General features: G+C 37.1%; 2 protein-coding genes across 15 annotated transcripts in view; one reads left to right on the top strand and one right to left on the bottom strand.

The window, feature by feature from the left end:
- The window catches only part of LOC143034532 (long-chain fatty acid transport protein 4-like), a 106,770-nt gene that overhangs the window by 7,693 nt on the left and 74,558 nt on the right, over positions 1–24,519 (bottom strand). For all 12 annotated transcript variants that reach the window (XM_076200716.1, XM_076200717.1, XM_076200718.1 and 9 more), the window contains 5 exons: positions 19,053–19,127; positions 18,736–18,853; positions 18,300–18,440; positions 17,264–17,401; positions 509–666 (listed from right to left, as the gene is read on the bottom strand). In XM_076200716.1, coding sequence (XP_076056831.1) covers positions 509–666; positions 17,264–17,401; positions 18,300–18,440; positions 18,736–18,853; positions 19,053–19,127 — 630 coding nt within the window. The remainder of the gene's footprint in view (positions 1–508; positions 667–17,263; positions 17,402–18,299; positions 18,441–18,735; positions 18,854–19,052; positions 19,128–24,519) is intronic.
- On the top strand, positions 2,285–14,711 carry LOC143034533 (uncharacterized). 3 transcript variants are annotated; one of them, XM_076200722.1, is made up of 8 exons: positions 2,285–2,666; positions 3,194–3,292; positions 3,456–3,653; positions 4,850–5,065; positions 6,892–7,014; positions 8,822–9,002; positions 11,391–11,516; positions 14,416–14,711. In XM_076200722.1, the coding sequence occupies exons 3-8, from the start codon at positions 3,495–3,497 to the stop codon at positions 14,547–14,549; spliced, it is 939 nt and encodes a 312-aa protein (XP_076056837.1). In that variant the 5' UTR covers positions 2,285–2,666; positions 3,194–3,292; positions 3,456–3,494; the 3' UTR covers positions 14,550–14,711. The 3 variants fall into 3 exon arrangements, with proteins under 3 accessions (XP_076056837.1, XP_076056839.1, XP_076056838.1); XM_076200724.1 differs by lacking the exon at positions 3,194–3,292; XM_076200723.1 differs by lacking the exon at positions 2,285–2,666 and having other exon boundaries at positions 3,182–3,292.

The raw sequence follows: 24,519 nt of genomic DNA on the forward strand, positions 1-24,519 counted from the left end.
GCATGATTATGGTGGTGTTGGATGGTGATACTACTACTAATGTTGATAATTGTTTCCTTAAGTTTCAATGACTGAGAACATGCAACCCACAGTGGCTAGTAACAGTCCTATAGCCTTTCTATTGATCTCTTTGGGAAGAAACATTAACCAATGGACTAGTCTGTACTGTATTAGAGTGGGCCTGTTTCTACATCACCAGCTTGTAGTAAGATGATGAGGAAAGTAGTCCAGTTATAAGCTCACCTTATGTGAAAAGTAGGAGGAATTACAGTCGAAGTTGAGAAAGAGATATTGGGACCAATCAGGAGACTGAGTCTGAGCCCCTTGTAACTGTACTTTCAGGTGGAAGTGAAGATCTTCATTATTTTTGAAGACAGGCAGCAAGGAAATGACTCTTTGACATTTATATCACAGGACTATCTACGTGCAGGTACCTCTTACAGGTCCTTCACCATGACATCTTATCAAAACATTCCATTACTCAATGCATACACAAGAACTGGCTTACCTCTACACCATAGACAACAGCATCTGAATTTCCAGCTATTTTGGAAACAATGCCCTCTACCTCTGATGTGGAAACATTTTCACCACGCCACCTAAAGGTGTCACCTGTACGGTCTTTGAAGTAGAGGTAACCATCCTCGTCCATCACAAGTACATCACCTGTAATATCAAAGACAAATGAGTATAATAAACATTTTAGTACTTCCATAAAATAATAATCACAAGGGCAATAAACCAACAAGACATTAAAAATTTAGTGGGGTTATTCAGCACAACATAAATACAAGAGGTACTATAAGTTGGGGGAAGCGCGCACCCAAGTGATTTATTTCTTTGTCAAAAACAAGTACAGTACGATATTTTTTCTTTTTTTTTTCTTTCCAAATTGAATATATAGCAGGTACATTGATGAATGCAATCCAGTGTTAACTGACATATGGATCAAAAACAGTGTGTGCACACTTACCCCAGCAGGTGTGCACTTCCCCCAACTTACAGGACCAAATTCTAAAACATCATTTCACTAGAATTCACTCCCCTATTTAGAAGCCTCCTTATCCTCCTCTATGTTCAACAACCCAAAATACTCCCCCAATCTACCCTTTACTACTTTCAATCTCTAGTTGACTTACCCATTCCTCCTCATTCTTTTCAGTTTCTTCTTAAACATCTTATTTTCAAAATTTTCTGTCAAACACCCCCACCTCACATCTACTTTCCACTTTGACTCCTTCACTTTGTGTTTTGCTTCCACCCTCTTCTGTACCACTAATATACCTCCCAATTTCTTCTTTGCAACCATTCTACAAAGGATTACAGGGGTGGATCATGCCGACAGGAGACCTTTTGGTCCATAACTAGGTCAGATGCAAAAAAGATATATATAATGATGATAAATAAAAAAATACATAAGTAGATAAAAATTATAATAATATAAATAATATGTTCACTTCTTTTCAGCCATCACTGCCCTCATATCTTCAATGTACCATTCACCACCTCTTCTATTTCCTTCCATTGTCCTCCTACATACTGTTTTTGCACTTTAGCACTTCCTCTCTGAAACATAGCCATTCTTCCATTACACCCATTTCTTCTTTATCCTTCACTCCATCCAATACCTTTCTCAGCTTCACCTGGTATTCTATCCCTTTCTTCTCATTCAATATGCTTGTCCTCAACACCTCTCTGCCTCCCGCCCCCCTTTTTTTTTCTCTCAATTCCCCTTAAAGATAATGATCTGGCAATCCACTGCTCTCTCCCCTCAACATGTCCAAAACTCTTCCTAGCCTCCTTTTTGACACCATTACATTATCCATTAATACCTTCTAACTACCCTCCCATCAACTACACTAGCCCATGTATACTTATGCTTATCTTTCTTCTTTAACATTGCAATTACTATCATCATTTCCCTAATACACATTTCCAAAATCTCTCACTATTATTTCTTCTTGTAACCACCTACCAACTACTCCATCAGTTCATCTCCTACATTAAGTCCCCTGAACATAACTACATTGACATTTCTCCTAGAAACCCTGCACATTCATTTACATTAACCCAAAATGCTTCCTTTTCCTCACTTTTCTTACCACCAGGGCCACATACATTTACAAAAGTTTATATCTCCCATCACAGTATCACCTTCACTCAAATTCTCCATGATAACACTTCTCTTCACTTCTTCACACACTTACTTATCTTATCACTTACCATCAGCACCACTCCTTCCCTCTCTCATCCTCTTGCTACACCTGACACCCTACCCATCACTCTCCCAGACTGCAACCCACTTTTCCCCTTTCCCCTTTCATTTTCATTTCACTCGATGCTAACATGCCCATCCTCTCACAAACTTACTACCAATCACTTCCCTTTTGCTTTCATCTGTAATCCACACAGTCAATGACCCAGTTACTATGGTTCTGGTTGGAGTCCTTACAGACCCTCTTATGTCTTGATTTTCCGCATAAGAAAAATCTCGAGAGACATCCTTTGGCCCCTCACTCCATCCCATTTAGTAGTTTTCTACAACATGCATGAAAGCATGGCATTTTCACCACTTCACACCATCACAGGGTGTATCAGAGAAGGAAGAGGTAGTATCATTGGTATGGTAGAATAGGTTCAAGGGGGTAGCAAAAAGGAAGAACAGTGTAAGTACAAAAGCTTATTGTAATTCCTTTATGAGTATATCTTACTCTAACATAAGTGAATGATGTGTGCCTCTGGTCTGTAGAGGTGCCCCTAAAATAGTTCCTAAAGTACTGATTGCATGTCACCATGCAGTCAATTCCCCAGTGTGAAATAGATACTGCAGTTACTCAACTCTGTAGTATATGAAATCAAACATTCTATTAACCTTCTTTAATTTTACTTGTCATCGGCTGGAATTCCCCATTTACAGGAGGTCTGTTGTTTATCATGTTTACATTCTCACTTTCTCATAAATGTTCTCATACAAGCATTATATCAGGCGTGGGAATTAACAGCTGCCTGAGTCCAATGACTGTCAAGTGACATGGATATCTGTTGACAATATATATATACATAAATATATTTTCTGAGTACTTAGAATAATGGCTTGGATATGAAATACAACATACAATTCAAACAACTTTTCAAATACATGTCACCTGAGTACCTCTCCATCAATCCAATAAAGTTCAACTTCTTATTTTAGTAGAGTAATAGTCAATCATACAATCTATCTGGTAGCCAAGGCTATATATTACCTTCATGCCTCTCCAGACATTTCCAGTCTTTTGGTTACTCTTCTGAGGTAGGTTCTCTCACACTTTTACACTGTGCATCATGAATACCCAGCCTACTATACAATGTGAAAATTAATGCTATTTTAATACCAATTGTAGCTGCTTTTTTGAAGGCTTGAATTAATGCCTTTCCCTGAAGACTTATCATAACACTTGTGTGAATACTTACAGCTGTACAGTAAGTCTGAAAAGAGTAACCTTTCCCTCAAAATGAATCATTTGATTCTATTCTTCTTGCTACTTGGGAATCTCAGCACTCAAATTAAAGCAGACTGTCAGTTAACAACAGATGACCACAACCAGCAAGCTCTTTCTTGCTCTGATATATCAGGTGGTGATGAATTATCCAAAGTCTTCTCTTCTCTTGAAGTAAGTATCTCAGAAAATATTAATAGAATGCCCTGTGTCAAATTGTTCCCCATCCTGTCAAGTATCTACTGCTATGGCATCTGTATTTACCTAATAGTAGTACAGTGATCCCCCGATATTTGCAAGGGTTAGGTTCCAAGACCCCTCGTGAATAGCAAAAAATTGTAGTGGATAATTTCCCTTAAAAATGCCCTTGAACACCATTTTTTAATAGTACAAACCTTATTTTAGTGCTTTTATATTGTTTTATGATGTAAATAAATGTTAATACTCCATTTTAATATTTTAAACATAATGAACTTTAAATAAAATTATAGTAAAATAGATTACAGTAGGTACAAATGTTACTTCTCATGGATGATAATATTTTCTATCTATCTTAATCTAAGATGAGAGGGACGAAAGGGTGGTGGATGGGAGTGGAATGGGTGGGAATGGGTATGTGCCTTTTGAGTTGGCTAACTCCCTTATAAGGGTGAAAAAGCCTTTGATATATATATATATAGATAGAAAAATACACCTGTACTTACCAATAATGAAAGACTGATTGAATCTTGCATCCCAGTTGGCTACTCTCAACTTGCCAGCCAATAGTGTGACCAGAAACATTGATGCCCAGAGATACTGGCATCCATGCCACATTTTCATTGTTTATACTTACATTTTATGTTAGTTTATGTACTGTATATTGCTATTTTGCTCATTTTGAATCAACAAATGTATTCATTAATTAAATTATAATAATTTCTAAGGTTTGAATTAGAATTTTTTTTCTAAGCTTTCAAGTACTAGCACCAAGATGCGTGGACCTTATGGACAGGCAGGAGAATTGCAAATAGGCATTAGTTAAGTTCGGTGGGAAAAGTCGGGGATATGTAGGGTCACAAATAGCAAGTCTTGGATAGGCAGGGGTTCACTGTATACAGGAAAAGAGCAATGCTCATTGGGTCTCATTTCCTACTCTCTAACTTATCATACCTAGCCTCATATTCATGTACAGTTCCAACCTAGTCTGTGTGACTTTATCTATTTTAGTGCACTTTATTCTCGATAAATCTGATTTTCATCACCCCCACAGTTCCACAGCGTAAACTTGATTTCAATATTCATTAAATTTCTCCTTTTCTAATATCATCTAAACCTACCGTACATTATAAATATAGTCTACATAAAGTCAAAATCTTTTTACTTTACAGGTATCTTATCTGAGCAGTGTAGATATCCATAATTCTCCTGGTTTGACAGATTTACCACCTGTTACATTTGGTGATGTTGGAATCGGGGCTCTCAGGTTCTATGCAACTGGTCTCGTTTACCTCAGTAGTAACTCTATTAGCACAGAAACTGCTAAAGAGCTTCATACACTGTACATAAAGTTCAACTCCGAATTCAGCTCGTTTGATGGATCAATTGTAAGTACGAATCTTAAAATATCTTAATTATGAAAATTATGCAAATTAGCTAATACAATATAATCTGGGAAAATGGCAAAGTTGAAATACTGACCCATATGAAGATAACTAAATCCTTGCTGTATTAACATTCAACTTTATATAGTAGAAGAAGCCTTTTGGTATACAGATAAATAGAAATTATTATGATATATTAATTTGGCTTAACATCATGAACTCTCCCTCTCTGAAAGGGCTAAGATACTACCTCTTTATGGAGGTTTTCTTGAAGCAGGAAATTTAACATCGTATGTTTTATATATATATATATATATATATATATATATATATATATATATATATATATTTATATATATATATATACACATACATATATGCATATATATATATATGTTGGGATTGGGGGTTGGGGGTTGGAGATGGTTGAAGAAAGTGGAGAGAAGTGGGAGGTGGGCCTGTTGTTGTTTGCTGACTCTGCACTTGTAGCGGGATCAGAGGAGGGATTAGGGAAGTTGGTGACAGAGTTTGGGAGGGTGTGCAAGGGAGGGAAGTTGAGGATAGGTGTGGGTGGGAGTGGGGTGATGAGATGTGCAGGGGGGGAGGGTGGCAACAGACTGGAAGTGAGTATTGGGGGAGAGAGACTGAAGGAGGTGGATGGTTTTGGATATTTGGGTGCAAGTGTGGCGGGAGAGGGAGGAGTGGAGGTGGAGATGGAATGTGGATTGAGAGAGGCAAGTGGATGCCTTGGGGGACTGGAAGGTGTAGTGAGAGGTGGACATTTGGGAGTGGATGCTGGGAGGAGGTTGTATGGGGGAGTGATTGTGCCGATGGCACCATGCGGGGCAGAGGTGTGGAACATAGGAGAGAAGGAGTTTGAATGTGTTTGGGATGGAAAGCTTGAGGGGTGTGATGGGGGTTGCTGGGCTGGATACAGTGAGAGGTGGGGAGGGGAGCAGGGGTGGAGGGGGAGTTGGGGGATGGAGTTGGTGAGAGAGTGTTGGGATGGTTTGGACACATGGAAAGAGTGAGTGGGGAGGGACTGGTAGGGGAGGTATGGGGGGCAGGGGTTGAAGGAGTGGACATGAGGGGGAGATGGGGGGATGGTGGTGGGTGGAGAATGGTTGTGTATGGTTGATGTTGTGATGCATGAGGGGGAGTGGATAGGGGGTGAGGGAGTATGTGTGAAAAATAAATTGACACAGCCCGGAGGAATTTCTCCCTGTCTTCTCCTTTTCTGCATGACGGGGTGGAGAGGGGAGGCTGCTGATTTAATGAAGCGACCTTGCTGTGGATGTGCTGTGCCTTGTGGCACTGCTTCTGACCCAGGGCAGTGGGCGAGATGCAGGGATGACCCACCATCCAGGAGGTGCCGGGGTGAGAGAGAGGGAAGAGGGTGGAGGGGAGTGGAGTATGTTGGGGATGTAATGGGTGGGAGTGGTTTTTATGCCTTTGTTTTTTGGCTACCTCCCTTGTAAGAGGGAAAAAGCCTTTGGTATATGTATGTATATATATGTATGTATCTATATATATATATATAATATATATATATATATATATATATATTTACACACACTTTCAAAATTGACATATGAGCAAAGATTGTCTAAACTGGAATTACAAACCCTGGAATAAAAAAGAGAAAGAGGTGATCTGTTGGCCATTTAGAGAATTAAGAAAGCTATAATCTGTATATCTGTAATTATATATACACACACACACACACAAATATATATATATATACACACATACACATGAACATGAAATGTTGATAAAAAGATATTTTTACTAATGCTCTAATGCTTATGGGAATTTCATGTCTTCCACAGCTGCAGAAACTGACTGCTCTAGAAAATCTATACGTTAGTCACAATCAAGTCCCTAGCCTCGATGGAGAGGCAGCATCAGAAAAAATAATATACTTTGATTTCAACTATAACCGGATTGCATCAGTAAGTACAGTATACAGAAAAATCTATGCTAATCTCTCTTTTTCTCTATCTGTCATACTGGTACCTCACTTTAAATTCACTTATGGTTTTAACATGGACTATATAATCTATATTATTCTAGTTGATTCATATGTGTGGAAAATTCTGTTTCTTGACATTCTTCAGCCATGTGTTTTTTTTCAATGTGTTTCTATGACCTCATGACCCCCTCCTGACTCAACCCAAGGGATCTTCTGTCAGTTTTATTTATTCTCTTTCAATTATAACAATGCAGTCATGTCACCTCTTTTTCTCCTTTCTTTCAATGATGGGAGGTCCTATACTTCCACTATCTCTTCATACTGTCTACTTGCAAGGCTGGAAACCAATCTGGTCACTATTTTTTTTTATTTTCTCTCAATTTTGTTTATAAATCACTTTGTGGAGAGATCACGCCACTGTAGAATATTCTCATCTGTAGTGGATTAGGCACCCTTTTATTTGCATCAACAACTTATATTTTACCCACATCTTGCTGAAATATCTGTCATTGGAAAAATCATCCATTACCAACACTCCTAGATCCTTTACTTTTGTTTTTGTAATTGTCTCATTAACCATTGTGTAATTCATTAATGGTCTTTGCTTATTTCCAATACATTCCATTTTTGGCACTGAAGTTAATTTTCCAAAGGAAAGATAGGAAGATTTCTGGATGTTGATGTTCTTAGGGGAGAGAGAAGGGTAGCATCAGCTAATTTTTTGGTTAAGTTGAGAGTGGAGGATAGGAGGAGAAAGAGAAAAAGGGAGAAAGGTAGCGAGGTGCTTTGAGTAAATATTTTGAATGGGAAGGAAAAGGAAGAGAAATACCTGGAGAAGCTGAGAGAGGTGTGGGAGGTTGTGAACGATAGAATAAAGGTGGGAGTAAAAGAAGAAGTGGTTTGCTTCAAAGAGGAAGTGACAACGTGTGTAAAGATGATATGTGGAACGAGGAGAATGGGAGGGAATAGAAGGAAGGGTAGCAGCAATTGGTGGGATGACAAAGTGAAATTGGTAGTTGAAGAGGAGAAGCAAGTATATCTGGATTGTCAGCAAAGTAGTAGCACATGAAAGGTACAAGAGAAAGTGAGACCCATAACTTAAGATATAGAAGGCAAAGAAGAGAGTAGATGTAAAATTGGGTAGGACTATGACAGAAAAGTTTGAAAAGAATAAAAAGATGCTTTGGAAGGAAGTTAAGAAAGTGTGGGGGACTGAGTCAAGTTGAGAGGAAAAGGTAAAAGGTGCAGATGTACACATGTTAATGGAAGTGAAGGCAGTCAGGGGAAGATGGGTAGAGTATTTTAGAGTTTTTGAATGTGGAGGATGATCAGGAGGGACTGATTGTGGCAGTGGGAGGAGTTGGAAAAAAAGATGGTGATGGGAGAGGAAAATGGAAGGGATATAGGAAAAGCTAAGGTATAAGGAGCTTTAGAAATTATGAGAGCTGGTTAGGTACCTATGTTGGATGGGTGTCATGTGGAATGTCTGAAAAAAGGAGGTATAGTTATAGTGGATTGGTTAGTGAGGTTCTCTAATGTGAGTCTAAGGGAGGGGAGAGTGCTGGAGGAATGTCTGTATAGTTCCATTTTATAGGCACACATACATTGCACAAAGGAATATATTTATACATATACACACACAATTATCTGACTGTATTTACCTACAATTATGTAAATACAAACACACACACTTTTCAAGTAAATATATTTCATATATTACACTATTTCTCAAAAGTGGGAGAAAACTACGATATTAACAATAACTAATTAATATCCATCTTTGGCAGATCTCCCCACACTACTTTGGCAGTGCTAAAAAACTGTCCGCTCTGCTCCTCAACTTCAATCGACTGACAACAGATTCTTTAGTTGCAAATTCCCTGACATTCAATTCTACGTCAGATGACATATATGTGTCCCTTGGATGGAACAAACTGAAGAATGGAGTGCATCTAAAAGCTTTTGGAGGTAAAGACAGTGTAAATATAAATATAAAAACTCTGTAGGCGTGTTGATTGCAATGTGAATTTGACTCCAATTACCAATGACAATTACTGGACTTGTATAAAGTTCATGACTATTGACAGACATTTTAATTTGGCTGAGGAAAACTCACTTGCTGTTTAAGAGTTGAAAATCAACTAACTCTTAAATGATGGAAGTCAGACTTGTACATACATACATATACCAAAGGCTTTTTCCCCCTTACACAGGGGGTAGCCAAAAAGAAAAAGGTACAGAAACCACTCCCACCCATTTCAATTCCCATATATTCCACTCCCCTCCACCCTTCTCCCATCTTGGCACCACACTTGTAAATGTAAATATAAAAACTATAGGCATGTTAATTGCAGTGTAAATTTGACTCCAATAACCAATGCCAGTTTTTGGACCTGTATGTTTTTTATGACTATTGACATACAATTTAATTTGGCTTAGGAAAACTCCCTTGCTGTTTAAGTGTTAAAAATTATCTCAACTAACCCTAAATCATGACAACCAGTTGTATAAGTTTTATGATTATTGTCATATGATTTGATTTTGCTGAGGAAAACATGCTATTTCAGGGCTAAAAATCTGTCAGTATGCTTTATCAGTACAAATGGTGGGTGTTTGAGAATACCTTCTTTATAACTAAAAGTTTTAGTTTAGCTTAGAAATGAATATCAATGACAAGTTACATGGAGAATTTTTTATGGATTCCATGGTTACCTTTCTATTAGTAAGCATATTGAGCTTAAGAGAGAATGAGGATGGTTGTCTCTTTATAATGGTCATGGAGGATGGGCATTGAGAAAGAACATCTCCCTGCCACTCAATCCAGAAGTCCATCAACACCCCCACCTCTACCTGAAGGTATAGAGGATGGCACTCATTCTATGAACCAGGCCCAAAGACTATGTCAACTTCTATTATTTTCCCATCAGTTTTTCACATGATAAATAGCAACTGCTTTTCTCCAATCATTTGGTAACACAGAAAGAATGCAACACTCACACAATATTCCCTCTACCAATTTTCTTATTAATATCAATCATGTTTACTTAGTTGAAGGGGTAAATCATAGTAAAGGGCATAATACCATAACACTCACAAACTGAATTGAGCTAGGGAAATACACAAACAAATCTAGAATATTATTCTAAATGTAGTTTCAAATCCAACTGCACAAATAATCTCACACCAAATCCAGAGCATAACACACAATAATAATCCAGTACAACAACTACAAAAAGCTGCTAAGAGACTGGCCAAGACAAAATAGAATGAAAGACTTCCCTCAGAAATCATCAGATACTCTGCTCACCCCAGGCAACCTTGAATCAAAGAAATATATAGCAGTGAAATAGGATAGCTAACTCCTTCCACTGGATAAGATCCCTAAATTCATGAGCCTCACCTTTGATACTTCTATGACCTTCAGCACAAATTTTGGTCAGCAGAAGGAAACTACAATTACAGTCAACAAACAATTCACAAGTTCCAAAACAGCTGTTATATGCTACTGTATATCCTCTGACTCAGCTACAAATGCAGTGTCATGTGAAAATAACAACTACTCACCTCCCAATTCCTTCCACTCTCACTAGCTCTTTAACCCTCATGTTTACCTTCTGCACTACCCCATTATACAAATAGCCATGAGTATATTACACAACCCTAGTACAGCCCCACCATCTCAAACCACTTGTTTTTTCCATTCCCTACTCACACTCAAGTTCTACTACTCATGTAATGTTTGATAACCCTTAACAGATTTCCCCAATCTCATACATCTGAAACATCTGTCAACCTTAAAATGTTTTCTCTATATCCATAAAAACCTGAATGACATCCTTAAATTTTACCAAACACTTCTTACATATCTGTCTTAATATGAAAATTTTATCTATGTACCTTGTTCCTTTCCTAAACCAACACTGTTTTCCCAAGGTACTTCATTCCCCTGCCAATCCTCTCAGTTAACACCTTTCCATATGTCTTACCAATTATACTAATATTTTGTTCACTCTAAAACTACTACATTCATAATTTTTCCCTTCTCCCTTGTACCGTGGAACTATACATACACTCCTCCAGTCTACTGGTACATTTCCCTCCCTTGGTCACACATTAAACAATCTCATTAGCCAATCCACTACAATTTCTACTCCATTCATCAGACACTCCACATGACAACCATCTAACCCAGGTGCCTGACCTACTGTCATCTCTTTCATTGCTTTTTGTATCCTCTCTTTTCCTATTCATTTTAAGCTAAATGTAAATTGCTAAACAAAATAACATTTCCAAAATCATCTTTAAAAAATCACTATCTAAATTATATACAACTTAATATAAATATTTTTCTTCCAGATCAAATTCCAAAGGAGTTGATCCTTAGTGGAAATGATATTGCCAAGCTTACAGAAGATACTTTTGCACCCTTGCTAGAAGCAATGCATCGTACACATGGAGACAAAGCTTACCTTCTACTTGATCGTGAGTTGAATCAGTGCATGTATATATGAATAGAATCTTATCTATCCTGAAGTATCAACAATAATGTGTGCATATCATATACACGTCTATATCAGTGAGGGCAGTTCCATCATGACTAAGGTGACTTAGCTGCCTCTACTCTACCAGTGCTAAAATTTATTTTATACATGTGACTGAGTTGTTGTCTGCATAGTAACATGCAGAAATACTTTTGAGACTATTATGAGTTGCCCCTATGGACCATACCCACACATTTGTCTATGTTAGTTGGAAATCTCTATTCATAAAGGAATGATGATACTTTTGTACTACCTGCTGTCCCTTCTTTATGTTCTTCCCTTGACCAATTTTTGACCACTTTATGCTCTACCTTGACCACTTCTATGACTATACCTCTTCTTGATCCCCTTGTGGTAAAGGGGAAAAGAATTCTATCACTGTGTTCTCATGTATTTACCTAGTTGTACCTAGTTGTATTATACAAGAAGGGAGCTATGCTCGTGGTGACCAGTCTTTGTATCTCTCAGCATCAAGTTTTTTCTTAAAATCTTGAATAGTGTTTGCACACACTGTTTCTTTGTCCAATTTGTTCCAAGTATCTTTCACTCTGTGTGGGAAGCTACTTTTTTCAGATCTCTTCTGTAATTATCTTTTTTTAGATTTTTTTCGTGTCCTCTTGTTTTTCCATTGTCCCATTCCAATAAGTCATTCTTATCTAAGATCTCCATTCCCTTCATAATTCTATAGATAGTTAGTAAGTCTCCTCTTTCCCTTCTTTGTTCCATGTGTGTCATAAAATGTGATTAAATGGGATACTTATATTTTTATGTAAAATATCAAGACAAAAGAGGGTCTGGCAGGACTTAAACCAAAATCCTAGTGACTGAGTCATGAATGTGTGTGGATGTGGTAGAGATGAGTGTAAAACAGACGAGGATGATAATATCTTTACAATGGAAAAGACTGATATGTTAATATTGAGTGAAATTTAGTTGAAAGGAAGGGCCAAGTTAAAGTCTGGGAGTGAAAATAGGCAAGGGAAGTGTAGTCAAGTGTGATTCCCCCATGGTTTGGATCACATGTTGGACTTGTGATCAACAGTTATTACCCTCCTGGATGAGAGCTCAGAGCTCATATGTGACCAAGCTATGGGTAATGCTCTGACCTTACACACACTCACACCCACAACTCCCCACCCACAGAAGTTGGAGTAACAGCTTGCAGTGCAGCAATATTGAAATTGTTTCAACCCTGGGCAGGATATGAACTCAGACTGCTGGGGTAGCAGTTGCAAAGGGTGCCACTGCTTCTCATTAACTGTTTCTAGACTGTGATTAGAGTTTCCTTCTAATGTCCAAAGCCCATTCTTGCTACTGATTTTAGTATGGTTATATTCTTGGTTATTTTCACTGTCAGGTATTTGATGTGTGGCTGAAGGTCATGCAGATATCATGAGTGAGGTTGAGAATTTTTTGTTTCTTTTCCAAATGTTGGTAAAGAAAAGAAGTGACCCAAGAACAAGCCCTGGCAAACTCCATCTATAATATCTCTAACAGCAAGCTTTTCCTTTTTGTACAGTGCTCTATAAAAGTTTAGACTCTTTACAATCCTGATTATCATGTTTCCACTATCACTTAGTAGGAGATGCATGGCTCCCAGGTAATTACCCCTTATGTCAATTAAGGATGACATGTATTATCATCTGGATAGTGTAAGATAATATGAGCCATGGGTCTCCAATGAAAGACTTTGAGCAATGGACTTACTGACACACTTGGTAGGCTCTAGTATAGGATTATACTCCACACTAATAATCCCTAGACAACAATGCAATAATTTTTTCTCTAAGTGACTTGAAGGGATTTCCCCCCCATCTTCTCTTTTTCTGCAAGAGGGAATAGAGGGGGTGGGGGGTTGCCAATTAAGTGAAGCAGCTTGCTGTGGATGTACTCTGTCTTGCTACATTGCTTCTGACCCAGGGCAGTGGGCATGATACAGGGACGACCCGTCATCCATGAGGAGTTAAGATGAAAGGGAGGAAAGGGTGGTGGATGGAAGTGGAATGAGTGGGAGTGGGTACTTACGTGCCTTTTGACTAGGCTACCTCCCTTGTAAGAGGGAAAAAGCCCTTGATATATACATAGTAGTGACTTATATCCCACCCAGGGCTGTTGCTGGGTTCCTGGAGATGCCAATGGCAACAGACTGATTTATCTAGTATGGGACAATATTAAGGACTTTATGAAAGTGCATCTTATAAAATCAAAACACTTATATCTACATTCCTTTACCATCTCTACAAATCCGCCTCTACAGCAAGTTGTCCTAAAGTATAGAACAGGGCCCTCAAGGGGGGGAGGGGGGGCTGGTCATATGCCCTGGGGGGGAGGGGCAATTCTAGTTTGGACATGCCGCCTACAACAAGGCTGACAAAATAATTGAAAAAAAAAAAAAAAAAAAAAAAAAAAAAAAAAAAAAAAAAAAAAAAAAAAAAAAAAAAAAAAAAAAAAAAGGTCAAAGGAGCTCTCAATATTTTACCATAATATACGAATTTTGCATTAGAATCAACAGAATACAAAATATTTTTCCCTTATCCTTTCTGCAAGAGGGACATTAAATACAATTTTTAAAATCAGTTTAATTATTTCACAAGCCAACAGCTAAAACAGGCTTGGTGGAGATGGGAAGTGGTGATGGGGGAGGGGGCGTCACTGAGAACTTTGCTTTGGGGCGGCACTTTGCCGGGGAGTGGCACTTAGGCATGTTAGGGCTCAGGTATAGAAGCACTGGCTACTGATAACAAATTATCCATAAGCCTGCTTACAAAAACTTTGCATCTTGAAATTATAGGTGTAGAATAAATCTCCCCAAAAATAATTTGTTAATTTTTTTTTTCCAGATAATGATTTAGACTGCAGCTGTGAAGCAAAGTGGATTCTTGAACATCCCAACAAAAGTCTTATCAAGAAAGCATCATGTAAAGATGGAAGGCTTCTGCAAACCCTTACAATGGTTGATTTTGCAAACTGCTAATTGTTTTTTGTAACATATTGTATCCTACTATTCTTCACATTCATCCAATGGAATACATCTTCCTCCAAGAAACAATGGAAAAAACAAAGCTGGAGTATGTAAGTGACCAACTATATTGCCAAATTCATGGAACCAATAATATTAATAATAATAATAACTACTGCCTCGAGTTTCACTATGCAGAAGCCCATAGCTCTACAGCAGACTGCAACAGTCCTTGAGCCCCCCTTGATCTTTCTGGGAAGAAACCGGAATTGGTATGTAGTATTAGTATAGTTTACTTAATTATACAGAGACCGATGTAGTTGGGGACTGAGTTTGGAAGGGTTTGTGAAATGAGAAAGTTATGAATGAATAGGGGTTGATACAACTGGTTGTTTTAAGAGACGATAGATAACTTGGATAATAGGTGGTAAGGGGCATGAAACAGCCTAGTGTAGGCCTTATGGCCTCTTGCAGTTTCCTCCATTCTTATGTTCTTATAGAATTCCAAGGGATAATACCGTAATGGTGGGAGGCTCATGAATGTGAAGGGTCAGAGGCTAGGAAGTGAGGAGTTAAGTATTTTGGGTTGTAAGTGGCAGTGAATGGAGAAATGGATATGAAGATGATTTAGAATAAAGTACATGAGTAAACATCTAGGTGGGATGAAAAGTACTAAGAGAAATATGTAATGAGAATATTATATGAAGGAGTGATTGCAGCCATGATGTATGGAGCAGACTTGTATAAGGGAGGCAGAGAGGAAGATGAATATTTCAGAGATAAGGTGGTTCAGAATTGTGACAGGTGTTACAAGAATGGACAAAGTGAGGTATATAGAGGTGAGGCATAGAATGGGGCAGGAAGAAAGCTATCAGATATTGCTGAACAGAATGCTGAGGTGATTTAGGCATACGGAAAAGAATGGATAAGGCAACACTAGCAAAACAAGTATGGAAAGCAGAGGTGAATCAAGTGAGCCCTAGAGGAAGACTGGGAATGAGATGGATGAATGGGTGAAGGGGACTGGATACACATGATACATTTTAAGCCGGAAAGAGTGCAGGAAATGGAAGTGAATGGAGGGACTTCGTGACTGGATGATAGGATGACATGGCCTAAAGGGACATTCCTCTCATCTACTTCAGACTTCTTTTAAGTGGATAAGAAGAGGGAAGAGAGGTCATCATACCATGAAGTGGTGAGGGGTAACCAGCTATGGCTGCTGCTGAGCCTTGCTGTGGAAGTGCTGTGCCTTGCCAAAATGGGAGGGGTGGTCAAATGGGTTTTATTTCTTAATAATGAGGGCTTGTAATTTGACACAGTCATCCTCCTTATACAGGAGAAAAGACTTTTGTTGAACCTCACTAAACTGGCAACCTTGGAACCAAACAGGTGCTGGAGTAGCAGCTTTTCTGAACCAGTGAAGCTGGATAGGATATTGTAAAATCTTGAATATAGTACTATTGTATTAGTGATACTAATACGACTTTCATAAACCTAGTTCAGGATTACTGGACTTCGTATGACAAAGTGTTTGTCTTGTGGCACAAGTTTATTGTACTGTGACACACTAGTAAGGCATTAGTGAGAAAAAAAAAATAAAATAAAAAAATAAATAAATAAATAAATAAATGATACCTGTAAAATATTACATAAAAATTATAAATATTGCATAAAAATTACAAAAACAATAAACAATAATTTATTTACCTTAACTTGAACTGTAAATCCACTTCCAGACTGCCTTTGCTTCTAATGTTTACCACGATGCAAAACACTTGCAACATATTACTCAAATATTTACAATCTACCACTTGCACTTTGACTTCTTGTAGGATAGGGTTACAGAAAGCAGGATACCTAGTCCCATCACTCCATCCCACTTTAGCTGTCTTTTACAATCTGCTAAGACATCAGGGAAACTAAGGTGGTGGATGGGAGTGAAATGGGTGAAAGTGAGAAATTGCCTTTTGACCTGGCTACCTCCCTTAAGGGGGAAAAAACCCTTGGTACATAGATTTTAGGACCTGTGAACAACATACTAGAATTTCAAGGATTTTGTTCTGGATAATGATGGTAGCAAAATCAAGCATGTTGGTTTCACATTTGCTTGGTTGTGGGTTTGAATCCCATTTTTCTCTCAGATTCCCAGCAGAGACTGTTACCTGGCCCAACAGTCTCCAAAGAACATAGAGCAAATGTGACTGTTTTGGCCTCAGCTACATGCTTCATGGTTTATGCTTGTCACCTCGCCTTATCAAGCTCATAGGAACCACTGGGTTTTAAAGGATTACAAAGGCAGAGCATGCCAACAGGAGACCTTTTGGTCCATAACTAGGTCGGATGAAAAAAATATATATATATATATATAATAATGATGGAAAAAAAAAAAGAAAATTAAACATAATATAAATAATAATAAGATAAATAAATGCATAAATATAGTAAAATAATAAACAAACAGGTAAATAGTAAATAATAATGAACTGAAAGATAAATAATAATAAATGAAAATCAAGCAGATAATAAACAAGCAGACAAATAATAACAAACAAATAAACAAATAACATAAAATAAATGGCAGTCATTACAGCATCTTGCTTAGATGTTTATCTAAACGAATCTTAAAGCTTCAAAAGGGGCAAATGATCATGTGCTGTAGAATTATCTGAACTGAGAGGATGGTCTTAAGAACTATAATACAAAGTAAAAGTAGATAAAACTCCTACCTGAAAGAAAGGCACAATCTCCCTTCTTCAATACATCATAAGCAATTTTTTTGGCAGTAGCTCTTTTGTCTGCATACCCGTGGAAATCCCTAACGGGATCATTTTTAACAATCAATCCAACAAATTCTCCAGGTTCACCTGAAAATCATATTGTCTATGTAAATGACAAAAAAACAACAACAACAACACTTGCTTGGCGATGACATCTTTATCATTCAAGATGTTTATGAATACAATATAACATGTCAACTCAGCCCATTAGAACTCTCTTAATATCCAAAACCATAGTGAGTAGATATACAGTAGGCAATATGATTCCTCATATCATTATGGTATGAACACATTATATATATTCAAGATTTTAGGATAACAAATCAATCAATTACTCTCAAGATTTTCTTGCAGGAATCATGTGACCCCACAGCAACTGGCAACAATACTCAAGTCATCCCATAGATCTCTCAGAGGAAATATTGATCTGCCTACTGAATCCTATCTTCTACTCCCCAATTTATCATACATAGCCTCAAATCCATGCACAGTTCCAACTTAGTCTATATTCTTGATTTTCAATTACCACATCTTGATTTGAATTCATGTACTGCTCCAGTTTGGGCTAAATCTCCTTCTAACCTATTCCAAGTATTTGTGAATCTATATGGAAACCTGTATTTCTTCACATCCTTTAGACAGGTAGTGTTCTTTAATTTGTTCTCATGATCTCTTGAAGCCCTCTTATTCTTAACCAAGAGATCTCTTCTGTCAATGTAATCTATCCCCTTTGGTGACCTGAATAATGTAATCATATCACCTCTTTCCCTTTGATGTTTCAAAGTTGGCAGACCCAATGCTTTATCTTTCCTCATATGGTCTATCTGCCAGGTTGGGAACCAGTTTGGTACCCACAGATGGATGCAAAGAGAAGACTATTTGAAGGGCTGATTGTGTCTAAAGCATTCTATGAGGCAGACTTGGAATGTAAAGACGACAAAAAGGAGAAACTTCAATATTTTGTACATATAAAAATTTCTCTTACCTGGTTTGCATCTTATACACATCCCATCAGCATCTCGAACAACCTCCCCGGACTCATCAACCTTGATGAGAGCACATGGATATACATTGGAGAAAAGCACAGACACAAAGCCAACAGCACCCGGCTTGCCATCTATGTTAACTGAAAAAAGAATATATATATATATATACACAGACACACACACACACACATATATATATATATATATATATATAAATACACACACACACAGTGACACTGACATTGATCCAATAAATAATAGACTATACAATCAATTGCGTCCCATGATTCAATCTATTTATTTGAAATGGTTTGATTGCCATTTTCTTTCCATGATAAGGCCATTGTAAGTCCAAATATCTTTTTAACAATGAATGTATGAATAATTTACATGTTATAAAAGAAATCATGTGAAAGGAAAGTACTATCAACTTACTTATATTTGCATTTCCTTCTGTAGATCCATAAAATTCTGATATTTTGGGAATCTTGAAACGGTTTGCAAATTGCTCCCAAATCTGAGGTCTCAGGCCGTTCCCAAACATTAAGCGCAGCTATCAGGATGAAAAAATATATGTCAAACTCAGTGAAAAATATGCCCTCATAAACCTGTCAATGTTTATACAATGGGAAGTAAAAACTATTATCATGTCACCAGTTTATAACTGTCAGAGGATATGAGTACATACTTGCTGTTAGCTCTTGTTTTATGAAATTTCCAAAAACAACAACATCACCTATTTCGAATCATACCTTGTGCTGAGTGTCCTCTGGTTTTGCTGGAGTGTTAAGAAGGTAACGGCAGATTTCTCCAATATATTGACCCACCTGTAGTATGGTTTAAACATGTTAAAACACTCTCCTGTGTAACTGTCATTAATACCTTTCTATACAATAGTATTTCAATATATTTCAAGACTATATCATAATTCAATTTATAGTCATAAAATAACTCCAATTACAAGAATAATACAAACTAACTAAAGCAACTTGAATGTTTCTATTTCACTAAGCAAGGATTCATGCAAAAAAATAAAATAAAACAAACAAAACACTACACCACACTACTAAAGAATACAAAAACAACTACATAGAAATATTCATGCTCAGAACTACAAAGAATAAAGAATAACTTTAGGTCATAACCATGGATGTTTACACATCTATTGATTATTATTACAATGTTTCAATGTACATACTCACTTATAGGTCACCACCAATAACAGTGTCTCACTGGGCTGAGAAAAATACTCTTAGAGCCCTGTGCTCACTCTACTCCCTTATATTTTGGGTATCTTATCATAATTCTATTTAAATCTACACACTGACAATACATTTCTTGAGTGCATTCTACATTTCAAATGCCATTTTTGGGAACTAAACTTTTATCTGAATCCTAGTTTCCAGTAAATTTCTCAAGTTTAGCTTTATGTTCTCTTGCTCCTGCTAATAAAGTGTGGTGTGTATATTGTAATATTCAGTATAGTTTCCTTCCCCATTGTTATTGCTATGGTTATAACTTTAGCCACACCCTTTTTATCTGGAGGGGAGGGGGCTTTTGGGCTATATATTATATTGTAATTTCAGCGATTCTTTTCCTTTTTTAATTTCTTTATTTTTGCTCTTAGTCCTTTACTGAGTATAAGGATCTTTTTTCTATCCGTTCTTTTCCTCCTTCATATAACAAAGTCTTTGCTTCTTCTAAGTTGTTTCTTGTGTGTTATTTCAATTATATCTTGTTAAATAATTCATATATAACTTTTTTCACTTCAAGATCAGCTCTGGTTCTAGTCTCTGAGGTAAATTTATCTATATTTGTGTATAATACTGAGGTTTTTTTTCCCTCTGGCCAAAAAACTTTGTTTTGCCATACTGTGATCTCACTTTACAATGGTTACTATCTCAATATTTAACACAATTCTTGCTTAATTTCACTTATGTACTTACAGGTCTGCCCTCTCCACCCCATGTTTCATTTTGCATAATGCTTGGTCTCTGTCATAAGTTTTAGCATATCTAGCCATTTTTCTTAACTTCTTTACCTAATTTCATTGGATTAAAAAATATATACAGTTGTGAAATCATGTCTATCTTCATACATCAAACTTAGATTCATGTTTGTTTATATATGTTTTCCTATATTTCCTTTTCCTTTTTTCCATTTTTCCCTACCCTCAAAAAAACTTTGTAGTTTTTTCTACTCCTATTATTGATTTTGACACAAGTTATGTTGCCTCTCTCTTTCTTCTCCTAATGAGAGCAGTTTCAGTATCATCAACCTTTTCTTACACAGTTTGTTTCAAAGCTGAGGATTAATTTACCTAGTTGTATTATATGGGAAGGGAGCTATGCTCGTGGTGGCCCGTCTTTGTATCTTTCAGCATCAAGTGTTTTCTTAAAATCTTGAATTTGGTTGCTACTCTTCTTATCTATATATCTGGTGCATATAAGTACACATAGCATGTATACATATTCCTCCCAGAATAAATCATTGATGGTCTCTTTGTATTTTTGGTCATTTCCAATACTTTAAATTTGCTAGCAATGAAGTTAATTTTCCACACTTGACTATTTATATATACTGTCAAAATATTTTTTGTAACAACTTGCAAACTTCATTTTTTATTCTTGTGGTTTTGTACTGTCTCCAAACAAATTAGTGTAGCCCCTTCAATCACATCAGTTACATAAATCAAGAACATTATGGATATCAGTATTGCTTCTTGTGGGACTGTCCTGACACCTTATCCTTTCCTAGTATTATGTATTAGTCATCTATTCTAGGTTTCCTTAAAGTTCTGTATTATGATCAGAGTTCCACATTTGTCATTTATGTGGTGCCATATTGGCTTTCTCTCGATTAAAGGACTTTTTTTCTCTTGCAGCACAACTAACCTTAAGTAAAAGATTCATAAATGTCATACATTTCTGAAACTATATTTGTTGTTTATCAAGATGTAACTTTTCTTTCAACCTGATTAAAATTCTCGGATCTATTTGCCTAAGCATTAATTTCTGGCAATATCATGGCATCCATAGTTATGTTATTCTTCACTGTCACCATCACTCCACATCTAATTTTACCTTTTTTTTCTAACACATCCAGAGTCTATATCTATTATTTGCCATTTGAATATCAACATAATTTCATAATTTGATCTTGACTGAAGACAAATATCAAATTCATTTGCCATCAAATAGTTGATTTCCAACATGGCTGATAATAAACAATCTATACTTTTAGTTTCCTCATATTGCATCTAGTCCTGACCTTTTATTCTCTTCTGTTTTTATACTTTTTTTTATTCACTAGAAAAAAAATTGGCTTCCTTTCTTCATTGGCAAGCTCCCTTATTTTCACTCATTCTTCCTCAGTTGTATTTCTCCTTATCCTGATAGTATTGAACTTTAGTTATCTGCTAGATTCCATGTCCTACTCATCATTTCATTAGTGGTAATTTGTGTCTTGAACTCTCCCTCCAGACAAGGCAAGACAGACACAAAGTTGTTGAGGGGATAAAGAATTGGCAGCAAAGCAATGACCTTCCGTAGCAAAGAGGTTGAATTTTGCTCAATCATCTGGATCATCACATGGAAACAGCCTATCCTCACACTTTTTCTAGGGTTAATATTTCACTACACATGTTCAGTTATGTTTTCACAAATACAAGAATTACATCAGCTAAATAATTGATTTAATAAAGCTCAACCACAATTCTCATTTCATCCGAATAATTTGAAGCAACAAATAAACCCCATAAAAATCACAGCCTTATGGAATAAAACAAGCACCTATAGTTATATAGGTAATCATACTTAAACTACATTTCTAACAGCTCTGTAAACACTGGTGTGCAAATAGTGGGGCATATAATTTTCTGTATCCGCATGAATCACAAAAAGCACTGCAAATTCACATTTAAGCCATAATCATGCAATAAACATATGGTAAACCAGTCTATATGACCTCCAGGTATGTCACATCTATCATATCAATCTCACTTGTAAATTGTGTCAAATTGTGTTGCATAGGTAAAACAAGCATAATTGCAAAAGTGATGGTAATTAGTATGTTATTTTGTTGCCTTGCAAATGCAGTTTCCTGTATCAAAGCATGTCACTTCATTTATCCTGCCTAAGTGCTATTATAAAAACATGCATACAAATCCCTCCAACAAAAATATAAGGGCCAATACCATGCTACATACAGCAGAAAGATCACTTATTAACAAGTAGATCAAAAGTATGAAATTTTGTTATGAACTATGTCATCAAGTAATCAAAGACTTTTGATATAGTTTCTCCAAAACAAAAAAATACACAAACTATCTTTGGGTGCAGTGTGAAATGCTTTTAATGTTAATCATGCTGTGAAATTCTTATATCATACAAAATGATTTTGACAAAGAAGTATATTTAAATAACCAATTATTCTACACTTATATCACACAAATATAATCATGAAAACACTGAGGATCAATCATATCCATCATGCACTACACAAGACAACCCTTACAAATTGTAGGGAAATGTCATTCACATTCCCTTTCAAAATCTCTACTGATCCCATGCACTACTATGCTGAATTTACATAACTGCACTGATTGATATGAAAATTTAAAAAGAAATTATAATCATTTTTGGTGCCTCAAATTCCCCTGAGTGGAAAACCTACAGCCTAAACAGCAGCTGGTAACAGTTGTCTGGCCCTCCCATAGACCTTTATGGGAAGAAACTTTCAACTATTGTCTGTGTTGCACCAGTGTAGGACTGTTTGTCACTGAGTGAGAGTAGTAAGGGGGGAGCAGTCACCAATTGTTATTTCTCTATGTGTGAAAAGGTGCAAAAATGCAGTTGAAGTTGATAGGGACCTTGAGCCTAATCCAGAGACTAAGTGCCATCTCCTCATGGCTGCACTTCCTGATGGGTGTGAAAGGGTTCACAGGTTCAGAAAATTGAAAGCTCTGCTATCCACTGTGCAGGACCACCACAAGTCCCATCACTGGTCCAAAAGATCTATATACCAAGGGCTTTTTCCCCCTGATAAGGGAGGTAGCCAAGTCAAAAGGCACTTACATTTCTCTGTAATCCACTACCCTTTCCCCAATCTCATCTTAGCTCCTCATGGATGAAGGGCCATCCTTTTGTCTCACCCATTGTACTGGGTCAGAAGCAATGCTTCAAGACAAAGTACATCCACAAGGCCTCTTCACTTGATCAGCAACCACCCATCTCTGTCCCCTAATGTGGAAAATAAAGAAGATGGGGAGAAATCCCTTTGGGCTGCATCAAAATATTCACACATAACCACTCCCTACTAATTCCCCCCTTCCCCTGCCCCCATTCTCCACTCACCTCTATCCCCTACCTTCTCCCTTCCTTGCTCAACAGACATTCCTCTTGCTCAAAGCCCCTTTCACCCCATCCATCCATCTCATCCTCAGTCATCCCCTCAAATTCACTCCCTCCACCTCTGCCTTCCACACCTTTTACTAATCTTCTTTTATTCTTCTAACCCAGCAAATGGGCAGGAGACCAGAATGACCCTTCATCTGCAAGGAAGCTCACTGGCCAAGTGGGTTAGGATATCGTTACTTGTGGCGAAGGTCAAGGGGATGGCAGTTCGAACCCTGCCACTGAAGTTGAACCAAGGGCATGGTTAATTAAATTCCATGCTACAAAGCACTCTGTAAGGGGCACCATCCTAGCCTCCTGATAGGGGGGAGTTTGTGATGTTAAACCAAATCACATATTCATCCACTCCTTCATTATAGATTTCCATCAGAATCTTCCATTTTTCTTCCATTCACATCTCTTCATTGTAGAATTTTTCCCAACTCACTTCCTGAAAAGATTTCTTCAGTTTCACAAAGTCTGTTTTACTATAAACCAGTCTCTCTTTTCTGTATTTCTCATTTCTCTCCATATAAATTTCTTTTAGTTCTAGCTCAAATAATATGTGGTCACTCTTCCCAATAGGTGTCTTGTATTAAATCTTATTCACAATTTCAGGTTCTGATATACAAAATAAATCTAGTCTCAATGGTTCTTCATTATTTCTATATCTGGTGTTTTCCTTTACCCACTGTGTCATTTCATATTCCATAGTCATGTCAAGTATTACATTTCCCCATAATTCCTCTCTATCTTTCACTGTCATCTCCCAACAGATTTCTTTGCAATTAAGATCTCCCATAAGTACCATGTTTCCTCCATCTTT

The sequence above is a fragment of the Oratosquilla oratoria genome, chromosome 17, assembly GCF_046742065.1.
Source record: "Oratosquilla oratoria isolate Oo_2021 chromosome 17, ASM4674206v1, whole genome shotgun sequence".
Taxonomy (NCBI): domain Eukaryota; kingdom Metazoa; phylum Arthropoda; class Malacostraca; order Stomatopoda; family Squillidae; genus Oratosquilla; species Oratosquilla oratoria.